Source organism: Cajanus cajan, chromosome 10, assembly GCF_000230855.2.
Source record: "Cajanus cajan strain Asha chromosome 10, NIPB_CcT2T_4, whole genome shotgun sequence".
NCBI classification, from domain to species: Eukaryota; Viridiplantae; Streptophyta; class Magnoliopsida; order Fabales; family Fabaceae; genus Cajanus; species Cajanus cajan.
The window spans coordinates 43,937,122-43,949,997 of NC_138526.1; the positions used below are offsets into that span (position 1 = coordinate 43,937,122).

At 37.4% G+C, this 12,876-nt stretch overlaps 3 protein-coding genes across 3 annotated transcripts; 2 read left to right on the forward strand and 1 right to left on the reverse strand.

Annotated features, from left to right (window-relative positions):
• The first annotated feature begins 609 nt into the window (after positions 1-609).
• Positions 610-5,601, forward strand: LOC109817040 (indole-3-acetic acid-amido synthetase GH3.6). Its single transcript, XM_020382239.3, has 3 exons — positions 610-1,083; positions 3,189-4,102; positions 4,880-5,601. Exons 1-3 carry the CDS (start codon positions 695-697, stop codon positions 5,470-5,472), a joined length of 1,896 nt encoding a protein of 631 aa, XP_020237828.1. The 5' UTR covers positions 610-694; the 3' UTR covers positions 5,473-5,601.
• Positions 5,602-6,543: 942 nt separating this feature from the next.
• On the reverse strand, positions 6,544-8,033 carry FLA21 (FASCICLIN-like arabinogalactan protein 21 precursor). Its single transcript, XM_020382235.2, has one exon. The coding sequence runs from the start codon at positions 7,802-7,804 to the stop codon at positions 6,761-6,763; it is 1,044 nt and encodes a 347-aa protein (XP_020237824.2). The 5' UTR covers positions 7,805-8,033; the 3' UTR covers positions 6,544-6,760.
• A 2,444-nt stretch (positions 8,034-10,477) lies between these two features.
• LOC145952514 (uncharacterized) lies at positions 10,478-12,180 on the forward strand. The gene is made up of 4 exons (XM_083064887.1): positions 10,478-10,583; positions 10,977-11,552; positions 11,753-11,883; positions 12,124-12,180. Exons 1-4 carry the CDS (start codon positions 10,478-10,480, stop codon positions 12,178-12,180), a joined length of 870 nt encoding a protein of 289 aa, XP_082921013.1.
• Positions 12,181-12,876: the final 696 nt, after the last annotated feature.

A 12,876-nucleotide genomic window follows, 5' to 3' on the forward strand; every position in this document is an offset into this window, starting at 1 on the left:
TATTTTTTTATAATCAAGGATATATTTTTATAAAGTATAAGAAATACTTTAACAGCGTATACACATCAGTTTCAGTCGACATAACTAACAAAACTGTTTTATATACAGTAGTGGAGCTAAAAATATGGATCCTGCTAATAAGATCAGTAATAGTCAAACAACATTTAATACACACATTTATTATTAGTATACTCAACCAGACAACATTTGGCATAAAATATAAGACCAGAAAATAAATACTAGCAACGTATTCCGAAACACATTCTTTTAAATACTACATTGATATTTTTTTTATTAGTTAAAATTCTAATGAATTTTAACTATAGCCGTAATCTACTTACCGCGCAGCCAACGTTGTTGCTGGTTTTGTGAACAACAGCCGCGGTAAATGTACCCTATATACTTCCCTAGTCTTTCCAAACACAACTTTATGGTTCTCTAATTCTTTGAAACTTCCCACACACTTGCGTCCTTTCCCTGTTGCCGAAGCAAAGTTGTTTCTATACCCATTACTTGGAAACTAATTAAAGTCACATTTTCAAGTTCACAGTTTTACCCCTTTGTCCTATTTGTTTGGACTCTCCACATGTTTCCCACATTTTTTTGCCTATATATAATGCACTCTCACTTCGTTTAGTTTTCCAACCCACTCTCCTCCTCCAAAACCCAAACTCTTGTTTCTCTTTCGGTGTGCATGTTTGGTGCCACACTCCCAAATTCAATAGCTCCTTCTCTAGCCATGCCTGAGGCTCCAAAGCACTTGCACCTTGATGATGATCATGATAGTAACACTACTAGCATCATGATCATGGACAACAATAAGAGAGCACTAGAATACATTGAAGAGGTTACCATCAAGGCTGATGAAATTCAAGAGAAGGTGCTTTCGGAGATCCTTTCTCGTAGTGCACACGCTGAGTACCTCCAACGCCATGACCTAGATGGGTGCACAGACAGAAGCACTTTCAAAAAGCGTATCCCCGTCGTCACTTACGAGGATCTAAAGCCAGATATTGATCGTATAGCCAACGGTGATACCTCCCCAATTTTATGTTGCAAACCCATATCAGAGTTTCTCACTAGGTAAATATCTCTCCATGTATGAACTTAAATAATCACTATAAAAAATATTTATAATATATGTATGAATTCTATTTGACATATATTTATATAATTTTAATATTAATTTTAAATAAAATTTAATAATATATTTTATATATCATTTTATTTTATATTTATATTTTTTAATAATATATCAACATATATTTTATCTAAACAAAAATAACTTTTAACTATAATCATTATTTGTCATCATGAGAAATTTTATTTGTAGTGAATTACTTTGTCATCTGATTTCACTAGTTCTTCCATTACCATATTGCTCCGTCAAATAAGAACATTGGTAGGTCTTCCGAGGGTAAAAGACTTGAATATTAAATTCAATCGGATAAGGATGTAATAAATTGGATCTTGATGGCTTATAAAGATTTAATAGTTATAAGGTACTCCTATATCTGTTGCATCCATAAATCTACTATATCAATGTGGTAATGTTTGGTCGGCTGAGTAATAATTGGCGATAACGGTATAAGCTCCTTGAATATCAATTCTAGGAGAAAGAAGTAAACAGTTAAAATAGATATCAATTAAATATATTCTTAGCCCCTTAAATTTGAAATATATATTATTTTAATCTTTTAAATTTAAAATTTGTATTTTTAATTTATATAATTTTAAAAAAATATTGTTTTGATCCTTAAATTTAAAAAATTATTATTTTAATCTCTCTTAATTTATCATTATCAATTATTATATTAGTAACTGGAATAATATTTTTTACAATTATATAAATTTTATTTGAGAAGTGAAAATAATGATTTTGATAATTTTATTGATTAAAAACATAAATTTTAAATTTGAAGAATTAAAAACACATATACCCTAAATTTAAAGAATTAAAAATATAATTAGACCAATAGATATTTATTACGGCCATTATTTATTTTAAATGACTACCGGCATAACAAAAAGAAAGATAAAATAAAATATTTGTAGTGTATATATATATTTTTGTTTGTTATTTAATCCTAAATCACAATATAAGGTAACACTTTGATAATAATAATTTAAAAGTTATACAAAATTGGTTTTTAATTTATTGATAATGTATAAGAATTTATACTTGTATATCTATTAAGCTCACAAAAGAATAGAAATGTTAACTGACATTTTCTTTAATACATTTTTCTTAATATATTGATCTCTTACTAATATTATCTTTATTATTAGTTAAAAATTATAAATTTTAGTAGATATTATCATTAAATCAAGACAGAGAGACACATTAAATGGATACAAGATTTAAAAAATTAATAATTTTTAATGAATTTTAATCAATAATAAAAAGAGTGTTAGTAAAAATATATCTAACTATATATATTAGAGTCAATTTAATAGTAAAAAATTAAAAATGATATACTTAGACTCTTAGGTTTAAACATTATTAATTATTATTATTATTATTATTATTATTATTATAATTCCTACTGTTATATATATCTTAGCAATGATTTTTTGAACATTTAATTTTTTTTATCAATCTATCAACAACTCTCATTTGGTTCTATCTATATTTTTGTCCTTCTCTCTTTAGGTGTATAGTAGCATTTTAGGTGTGCAAGTATATTTTTCTTATATTTTACAAATCATTTGTGTAATCACAATTAATCTATTATACATATATTGCATATCAATAAAAGTATATTTTTCCGGTGATCCAACAATAAGTAAAGTTTAAAATAATTTTTCTCTTTAAGAGAAAAAGATATATGTTAAGATTTTTCTGATATATGAAACCTTTTGTTTACAAACGTAGTGTTTTTACTTTATAAAAATTAATAACCAACAATTTTTTTTATTGATGTACTTGAACTCTTGAAGCTTAAGCTATGTATTTCTTTACCAATAAATTTCTTTCGTAGTAAGATCTCTCACACTATTAGTGTAATCATATATTAAAGTAAACATTATGAGTTCAATTTTTACAAAACAACTCTATACTAGCTAGCAACGGCAAATCTAGCTAATGCCTACAAAAGCTTTCATTTTTGTTGTTGCTGGTAATGATATATTTTGAAATGAAGTGTAACAGAAATTTCTGATATACATATATTTATTGAATGATTTAGCTCTGGAACTTCCGGTGGGGAGAGAAAACTGATGCCAAGCATCGAAGAGGAGCTAGAAAGGAGGTCATTACTCTATAGCCTCTTGATGCCGGTGATGGATCAGTTTGTTCCCGGTTTGGACAAAGGCAAAGGCATGTACTTTCTCTTCACAAAATCCGAAGCCAAAACCCCTGGTGGACTCCTTGCTCGTCCAGTTTTAACCAGCTACTACAAAAGCCCTCACTTCAAGCACCGCAAACACGACCCTTACGCAAACTACACCAGCCCCAACGAAACCATTCTCTGCCACGACTCCTTCCAAAGCATGTACTCTCAGTTGCTCTGTGGCCTCTGCCAAAGCGAACAAGTTCTCCGCGTTGGCGCTGTCTTCGCCTCCGGCTTCATTCGCGCCCTCAAGTTCCTCGAACACCACTTTCTTTCTCTCTGCAACGACATAAGAAATGGTACCCTAGACAACAGGATCACTGACCCTTTTGTGAGAGAGGCTGTCATGAGAATTCTCAAACCTAATCCCACGCTCGCGGATTTCGTTGAAGGGGAGTGCGTGAAGGGGTCGTGGATGGGGATGATTACTAGGCTTTGGCCTAATACTAAGTATGTTGATGTTATTGTTACGGGCACCATGTCTCAGTATATTCCTGTGTTGGATTATTATAGTAATGGGCTCCCTATTGTGTGCACCATGTATGCTTCTTCTGAGTGCTACTTTGGCTTGAATTTGAATCCGTTGTGTGACCCTAGTGAGGTTTCCTACACCCTCATTCCTACCATGGCCTACTTTGAGTTCTTGCCCCTCCACGAGATCGATGGACACAGTACTAATTCCATTTCTCACGTGGAGCAAGAACGTTTGGTAGATCTTGCAGATGTGAAGCTGGGTCAGGAGTATGAGCTTGTGGTCACCACTTATGCAGGTAGTTAAACAGCTTAATATGTTGGATCTTTTAATCTTTATTTAAACTTTATTTTTAATTTACATTTAACAAAACTTACATCATTACAAGAATATTGGTTACAGTATAAATATTGTCACTAAAATTAAAAAATTCATTAATAAATATCTATTTTAAATTGATAGATGATTTATTTGCCTATTATGTAAGTACATAACAACATCTTTTTATTTTTACTTACAATAAATGACTAGTACAAATATTTGAATTTTACATGCATTAAATATTTATAGATAGATAGAAGTAATTTTGACTTTATCCACAATCATTTTCCTTGTGTACGTTTTAATTTGATCATATTTTTGTTGAATTTTTAATTTTAGCTAGATATACATATTTTAGTTACATTTTAAGAATTTAAAATGAATAAAAATGCAAATAAGAACATTTTTTTTATTAAAAGAATGCCATATTGTTAAAAAATATAAATATATTTATGTTTAAAAAATGTTACCACCACATTTTTTTAACGTAAAATTTGATAAGTCCTGCATATATATATTTTAGGTAATGAACTTCATTTGAGATTTTATAGTTTCTAAAATTAAAAATAAGTTGAGCTAACTCATAAGAAGAATATTTGACTGACTAATCAAACTTTTTTGAAAAGGCTAAATCAAACAATAAAAAAAGAATCTATAAAGTAATAGATTAATTTTGGATCTTGAATTTTTAAATAGACTAAATAGAGAAAAATGATATTTTCCTTTCAAGTTCAAAAAGTTAATTAATGTGCAGGACTTTATAGGTACTGCGTTGGTGACATACTCCGCGTAGCCGGATTCAAGAACAAGGCTCCACAATTCAACTTCGTGTGCCGAAAGAACGTGGTTCTCAGCATTGACTCTGACAAAACCGACGAAGTTGAGCTACAAAACGCTGTCAAAACTGGATCTCACCATCTTGCTCGATTCGGTGCATCGCTTACCGAATACACAAGCTGCACCGACACCTCCACCATCCCAGGCCACTACGTTCTCTACTGGGAAATCACCACCAATTCCCAAACCCCACTTCCCTCTTCCGTCTTCGCTGATTGTTGCTTTTCAATTGAGGAATCACTAAACAGCGTTTATCGCCAAGGAAGGGTATCAGACTCCATTGGACCCTTGGAGATCAAGCTCGTTGAGAATGGCACCTTTGACAAGCTCATGGACTTTGCTCTCACCCATGGTGCCTCCATAAACCAATACAAGACACCTCGTTGTGTCAAATATCCACCCATTTTGGAACTTCTAAACTCTAAAGTTGTTTCCAGTTATTTTAGCCCCAAGTGCCCCAATTGGCTTCCTGGTCACAAGAATTGGTGCACTACTCTTCATTCAAATTAATCCATGTAGCTTCCAAATGAATTTGTTTCGATTGTGAGATTAGCTCGCAAAATTAAACCCACTCCAGTGTAGTATTCATGTTTTAGTAATAACATATTTTCCATGGTATAATATAAATTAATTTGTATATATATGGCTACTTACTCTGATCCCTCTACGTGTCGAGGGCGAAATTTAACCTTCAAACCGAAGCAAAACGTATACTAAATAGACCTCCTAATCAACTTTTAGGATAATCGCCTCATAATGCAGTATCTTATAGTATCATTTGGATATCATAATAACTATTCATTTGCAAAATTGGAATGAATTGTTCAGGTGTGTATCAGTAAAATTTGAGTTGAAATCTTTCACTTCTTATAAATGTGGAGGACTCAGTTCAACGTTATTGGGCCCTAATAATGGTAGATGCAGATGAACCAAGAAATTGGATAGAATTATTAGCATATGCCGTTTTCATTAAATTTGAACACTTCTCCTTAAAGGCTTAAACTAAACCGCACATGTACCAAATAAATTTTGCCACTTCAGGAGGAGTTTGCCTCTTCCGGCATTTATTTCTGCTGGTAAATGGCCGGACAACCTAAAAATCAATGTTGAGAAACTTTTTAGGATTCTTTTTTCAATATTTATGACTTTTTATTTTATAAAAAATAAAATAAATATTTTTTATTGATGACCTTAAAGTTTTAACTTTGTTGACCGTACACTCTCTTGTTGGACCTTTGGCCCCTAATTCGTAAAATGTACTGCACTAATCTCATATTATATAAAGTGAATTTTGAGAGTTTCACTTTTATTTTGAATATATATATATATTGATTTTTTATAAACATATATGATGTTTTATTTTATAAAAATTAATAACAAACTATTTTGTTAATAGTGGATTTAAAACTTGAGATTTAATAATCTTATTCTTGCACCACATATTCTTTTAATACAATTTTCAATATATTTTCACTATTAGTTAAAATGTATTAAAAACTATAAAAGATTATAAGAAAATTGATTCTCAATCGATTTCAATTAACAAGAAGGAGAGCACAAGTTGTCAGCATTTCTCTCATATATCCCATTAGCGTTTCAAAGTTCAAACCATCTTTTTCGAAGATAGTTTAATACATAAACAAAAACTTACTAGTCAATGGCAACAGAGGAAATTTAGCAGGACAAGAAACAGAGGAAGGTAGAGATTATCAGAAGAAACGTGTTCTGTATTGCATCGAAATATGAAACGAAAAATGTACAAAATCAAAATCGCTACAGATTTTCCTGAGAAAAATTATCATAATGTAACCTCAGCCATCTTGAAAGCTCTAGAAATCCCATGAACCACGAAATTCTGGGAAGCCAACATATCAGGAGCCACAATCTCCACACCACTAACCACCATCCCTGGCACGAAATCCAGAACCCCGTCAACTTCAAGGCTATCATCAGGCACGAGCGTCTTCAACAGAGTCCTCACCGGCATAGAAGTGAGTTCTTGGTAGCTAAACCTCCGAGGCAGAATATGAAGCCTCACAGCTCTATCAAGAAAACTCGAAGGGTACCCAAGTAGGGCCAAATCCGGAGGAGCAAACACCGTCACAGAACCCAAGCCCTTATACTCTTTCTTTATCCCATCAAGAACCGAATGCAAAGCCAGGGAAAACGAAGCGTACCCTTTCGCACTCAGCGAGCGAACCACCTTGCTCCACTCAACCCCGTTAACGGCGTCACCGTTGGAACGGCAAGTGGGGGAGGGAATAACGGAGTCGAAACCGCGTTGAAGAAGGTCTTGCGGGTGCAGAGGGTAAAACGGCGCGAGAACGCCGTGGATGGCGAGTTTGTCAGCGAGGAATATGTTAGGGTTTGAGATGGGAACGTGGTTGATCTCGAGGGTGTTTGTTGCGCGGTCGAGTTTGGTGAGGGAGACGTTTTTGTTGCGGAGGAGGGTGGGGAGGCACGTGCCGAGTGGCACGTGGAGGAGGTCGTTGAAGGAGTGGGGTTTGGAGGTGGTGGTGGTGTGGTAGAGGAGGAGGGTTTTGAGGAACCAGAGGGGGTGTGAGGTGTTTTTGATGGCGGAGTCTTTGATGGCGAAGATGGTGGAGTTTTGAGGAGGTTTGAAGAAGGAGGGAGAGTGGTGGAGGAGATCTGCCATGACTATGAAGCCTGATCTTCGTAGAGCGTTGGAGGCGTTGATTGAGAGGTCATGGGGTATGGGTGTGGCTTCTTGGGGTGAGTTCTTGCTTGAACTCGAACGCACTGCGGAGGATATGGCTATGACTCCTAGGGCTATCGAGGCTGCGAAGTAGAGTGGGAACCAACACCATCGGGAATAAGCCATGATGAAGAAGACAAGAACGTCTCATGCATGCAGCATGCATGAACCAGAAGAAGAAAGAATCTAGTGCTTCTTTTGGAGGGAGAATGTGGTGTTTCTGATACTGTGATTCCTTTGGGCCTTTATAGCAAGACCTTTATGGGCCAGAATATAATGTTACTGCTTTTCACACCCAGTTTTATTTATTGGTTTGGCAAGATTTAGATACACAATTACACCTTACAAGTGTTAAGCTGTTTATTTTCTCTCTTAAAATTAGTTTTTTAATGTAAAATTTCGTTATATGAATGATTAAAGTGAAACTTCAATTCTTATTAAAGAGCAAGACCAAGAATATTTAAAGAACTGAATTAAGTTTATTCCTTTACTTATACACTCTTGTGTTAGTGTTATCAAGTGTATTTTAGTTGGTTAAATAATTGCGTGAGTTGTTCTAAACCCTTAGGAAATTAAGTTTCATGGATAAAAAATAGAGTTAATCACCTATATACTGTCAGTGTAAAATTTTTTTACACTAATAACCAATTATATCTTTTAATTGTGATATGTTACTGTTAAAAGTAAATGTGTTTACAATAACATGATACAATTAAAATATATAATTGGTTGTCAGTATAAAAAAAAATTTATACTGGTAGTGTATAAGTGATTAATTCTAAAAAATACCATGAGAGTGTATTTTTAAAAAAATATTATTTTAGAAATTAAATTCAGAAAGCGTGTTCAGAAACTAGGCCTTGTTTATTCTGAAACAGTGTATAATGTTTTCGTTTTTTATTTTTGTTTTCACTATTAATTGCACAATTATTACCTTATTTCTAACTTATTTTCTGTTTGAAAATATTTGTAAAATAAAAAATAAAGGGAAAATAAGGTGATAATATTATATTTAAAAATAAATATGCAAAATATAAAAAATAATTATTTTCTTGAACTGACCCTTGATTTTGTATTAAAAAAAAGAAGAAAGAAACTGACCCTTTAATTTCCAGAAGAATAGGTGAGAGTGACAATGACAACGTTTAAAAAGCAGGCTAACTTCCTTCTCTCGGGAAGTGTGGAAGCCCATTTAATTTTGCCGTTTCAATTTCATACACCCAAAGCCCAAGGTTAGGGAGGATAAGTTGGAAAATAATTAAATCTTACAAGTTGTTTTTTTTTTTACCTTTAATTATTGTACGGGTAGGGAGGTCGGCCACCACCCTGTCGGCCATTGAATGGCAGAACCAGGCAGCCGAATGCCAATCGGCCACCTGGATCGGCCTATCGTCACTTATTACCTTTAATCAAGTAATTAGGGGTTAATTAGTTGATTAGGGTGTATTACCTAATACGGTAAGTATGCTGCGAGTCCCATGGAGTCCGGGACCCATAAATGACAGTATAAATAGCTCAGGACAAAAGGTAGCGTCACTGTTCATTAATTATCCTAGAGATTCAAGCTTGTCCTGACTTGAGCGTTGGAGTGCCTTTTGCAGGTACCAACCCCCTCTTCAGCGTATCGGATTATTGGGTCGGGAGTCTCGTTCGGCCTTCGGACTACTAGAAGACTTAGTGTGCCTTTCAGACAGGTACATTTGGCGCCCATCGTGGGGCCGAACCGAGACGATCTTAGAGATTAATCGAGCAAGACAATGGCGATAACAAGGAGGACAAACACGGTAGATCAGCAACACGAAGAAGAACATGTCGAGGTGGTGGATGAAACCAACCTTTCTGAAACCGTCCGTCTATTGAAACAAGAGATGGAGGCTATGAAACAACAGCGAGAAAAAGATGCTAGGGAGCTTTCGGCCTTGAAAGCTGAGAACGAGGCACTAAGGAATCAAGACACCTCATGGAAACCTACTCAGGTCACCAATACGCAAACTCAAGGGTCGCACCAGTCCCATACGATCCATACATCGGTCCCTCGTGCCTCGGCAATAGCACCTGAAAAGCACCCTTCGACCTTACCCACTGTCGGTCGGCCCGCAGATTTGACAACTATCGGCTCACACCGACACCCTTTCACCCCCTCCATAATGCAGCTCTCTCTTTTGGACAATTGGAAATCTTTACCCATTGATAAATATGATGGTACCACTGATCCTGATGAACATCTTGATGTTTTTCTTACGCAGGTAACCCTGAGTACTACGGATGATGCTGCATTGTGTCGCATTTTCCCCACATCCCTCAAGGGTAGGGCGTTGAGCTGGTTCACTCGGCTACCCCCTAACTCGATCGACTCATTCAATACTCTGTTGTCTCAATTCACAGTTCAGTTTGCAACAAGCCGTCCTCATAGCTTGACATCTTTGTCGTTGGTTAGCCTTCGGCAAGATAAGAAAGAATCGCTTCGAACTTTCATGGATCGGTTCAACAAGGCAGCCTTGGAAATCCGAGATCTTAACCCGGCGGTAGCACTTCATCACCTGACGACGGCTTTAAAACCAGGGCCATTCGTCAATAGCCTATGCAAGAAGCCTCCTTCAGATATGAATGATTTGCGCAGGAGAGCGGATAAATATATGCAAATGGAGGACTTGGCCGAATTTTGACATCAGGCCCGGGCTGACCAGTCGGCCAAGCCCGAGAAGCCAATCGAACAGACATACAGGGGGCGAGGCAAAGAAATAGCTCTTCGGTACCGACCCGTGCGAGGTCCCAAATACTCCAATTACACCCCTCTTAATGCAAGCCGGGCCGCGATACTGGAGCAAGCTTTGGCAACAGAAGTGTTGGCGGTTCCAAAGAGATCTTCGACTCCGCCACGCGCCAATACTAACAAAACCTGCAGGTATCACAGAAATCGCGGACACTCAACTGAAGAGTGTGCCGCCTTAAAAGAAAATTGAAGATTTGGTCAAGCAAGGCAAGTTGCACAATTTTGTGGATCGACCAGCTTCATATCGTCGCCGCTCCTCGTCCCAGTATCGACACAATGATCGGCATGCGCAGGATCGGTCTGATAGACCTCGGCGCGAGCGAAGTAGGTCGCAAGAAAAGAAAGATGATTCGGCACCTTCACGTCGGAGGGTCATAAACACAATCGCAGGTGGATTTGCGGGTGGCGGCTCGACATCTTCTGCCCGAAAGAGACACCTTAGAGCTATTCGTTCGGTCAATAATGTGGATAGGCAACCTCCCTGACGATTACCAACAATAACTTTCACTGATGCTGATTTTCAAGGCATCGATCCTGAGCAAGATGATCCAATGGTGATCAGCGTGGAAATTCACAACTGTATAGTAAAGAAGACGTTGGTGGATCAAGGCAGTTCGGCAGATATTTTGTATTGGAATACCTTTAAACAATTGGGTATTTTCGAAAGAGAATTGGTCCCATATGACGATCCTTTGGTCGGTTTTGCAGGGGAGAGGGTGAACACCAAAGGGTATATTAAGCTTTTCACTCGTTTTTGTTTTGACGAACAGGAAAGCAGGGAGATTCAGATAAAATACATCGTGGTAGACGCTCACACATCTTACAACATTCTCTTGGGACGACCATCGTTGAATATGCTAGGCACTGTTGTGTCAACTCCGCACCTAGCAATGAAGTTCCCTTCTGACAATGGGAAAATCATCACCATCCACGCCGACCAAAAAGCTGCTCGGGAATGTTATTTTGCTAGCTTGCAAGTAGCTCCAATAGAAAGAAAGTCAAAGTCCAAAAGGGTTCATGTTGTCAACTCTTCAGCATCAGTTGAAGAACCAGTTTGGGATCTCGACCCAAGAATGAATGATGAGGAACGTGTAGAGCCGGGTAGAGTCAAAAAGAGAGCTACAGATCGGCTCGAATTCGGCTCAAGTCACATACATCGGTGCCGACACATCTGAAGAAGACTGTTCTATCTTGTGCCGGGCGATAATGAAAAACAAAGACCTTTTTGCATGGACACCTTCTGACATGCACCGGCATAGACCCCAATATCATGTGTCATAAATTATCAATTTGTCCCGAAGCGAGACCGGTTGCCCAACGTAAAAGGAAAATGGGAACCGAACGGAAGCAAGCAGTGGAAGCAGAGGTGACCAAGTTGCTAGCAGCGGGATTCATTCGGGAAGTTCACTACACCACTTGGCTAGCAAATGTGGTAATGGTGAAAAAGCCGAACGGAAAATGGAGAATGTGTACTGATTACACTAATCTCAATAAAGCATGTCCCAAGGATGCTTAACCACTCCCGAACATAGATCGGTTAGTTGACGGTGCCTCCGGCCACAGAATCCTCACCTTTCTCGATGCTTATTCGGGGTACAATCAAATCCCCATGCATCCCCGCGATGAAGAAAAAGCAGCTTTCATAACTGATTCGGCCAATTATTGCTATCAGGTCATGCCCTTCGGGTTAAAAAATGCAGGGGGCAACTTATCAGAGATTGATGAATAAAGTCTTCTGGCACCAAATCGGTCGAAGCATGGAGGTGTATGTTGACGACATGGTTGTTAAATCCCACGACATTGCCCGCCATGTAGTTGATCTTGCTGAAGTATTCCAACAATTGCGCCGGTATGACATGCGTTTAAACCCTGAAAAGTGCGTGTTTGGGGTATCAAGTGGAAAATTCCTCGGGTTTATGTTGTCGGCAAGGGGCATAGAGGCCAACCCTGATAAATGCATGGTAATCGTCAACATGGTAAGTCCCAAGAACCTTAAGGAAGTCCAGAAGTTAGCAGGACGCCTTACTGCGCTATCAAGATTCATCCCCTGTTTGGCCGAAGTAGCCAAACCCATTGTAGTATTGTTGAAGAAGATCAAGAAGTTCGAATGGTCTGAGAATTGTGAGAAGGCTTTCAAGACTTTGAAGGAGCGCCTCGGCTCGCCACCTATTCTTTCCAAGCCCGATCCCGCAATACCAATTGTGGTTTATTTGTGCGTATCAAACGACGTAATCAGCGCCGTTCTGATTCAGGAAAAGGAGGAGCAATAACCTATCTACTTCGTCAGCCGAATGTTACAGGAGGCCGAGACTAGGTATCAGCTTCTGGAGAAGATGGCGCTTGGGCTCATTCATACCGCTCGGCGCCTCAGGCAATATTTTCAGAGCCATCGCGTCATTATCCAAACTGATTGCCCGATAGCCAA

What these genes read in the sequence shown, in the direction of transcription:
- LOC109817040 (XM_020382239.3), top strand. Translation starts at nt 695, where the DNA reads ATGTTTGGTGCCACACTCCCAAATTCAATAGCTCCTTCTCTAGCCATG. An exon ending in ATATCAGAGTTTCTCACTAG is followed by an intron (nt 1,084 to 3,188) that starts GTAAATATCTCT and finishes TGAATGATTTAG; the next exon opens with CTCTGGAACTTCCGGTGGGG. An exon ending in TGTGGTCACCACTTATGCAG is followed by an intron (nt 4,103 to 4,879) that starts GTAGTTAAACAG and finishes ATTAATGTGCAG; the next exon opens with GACTTTATAGGTACTGCGTT.
- FLA21 (XM_020382235.2), bottom strand. Translation starts at nt 7,804, where the DNA reads ATGGCTTATTCCCGATGGTGTTGGTTCCCACTCTACTTCGCAGCCTCG.
- LOC145952514 (XM_083064887.1), top strand. Translation starts at nt 10,478, where the DNA reads ATGCAAGCCGGGCCGCGATACTGGAGCAAGCTTTGGCAACAGAAGTGT. An exon ending in AATACTAACAAAACCTGCAG is followed by an intron (nt 10,584 to 10,976) that starts GTATCACAGAAA and finishes CTGATTTTCAAG; the next exon opens with GCATCGATCCTGAGCAAGAT. An exon ending in CCACTTGGCTAGCAAATGTG is followed by an intron (nt 11,884 to 12,123) that starts GTAATGGTGAAA and finishes TATTGCTATCAG; the next exon opens with GTCATGCCCTTCGGGTTAAA.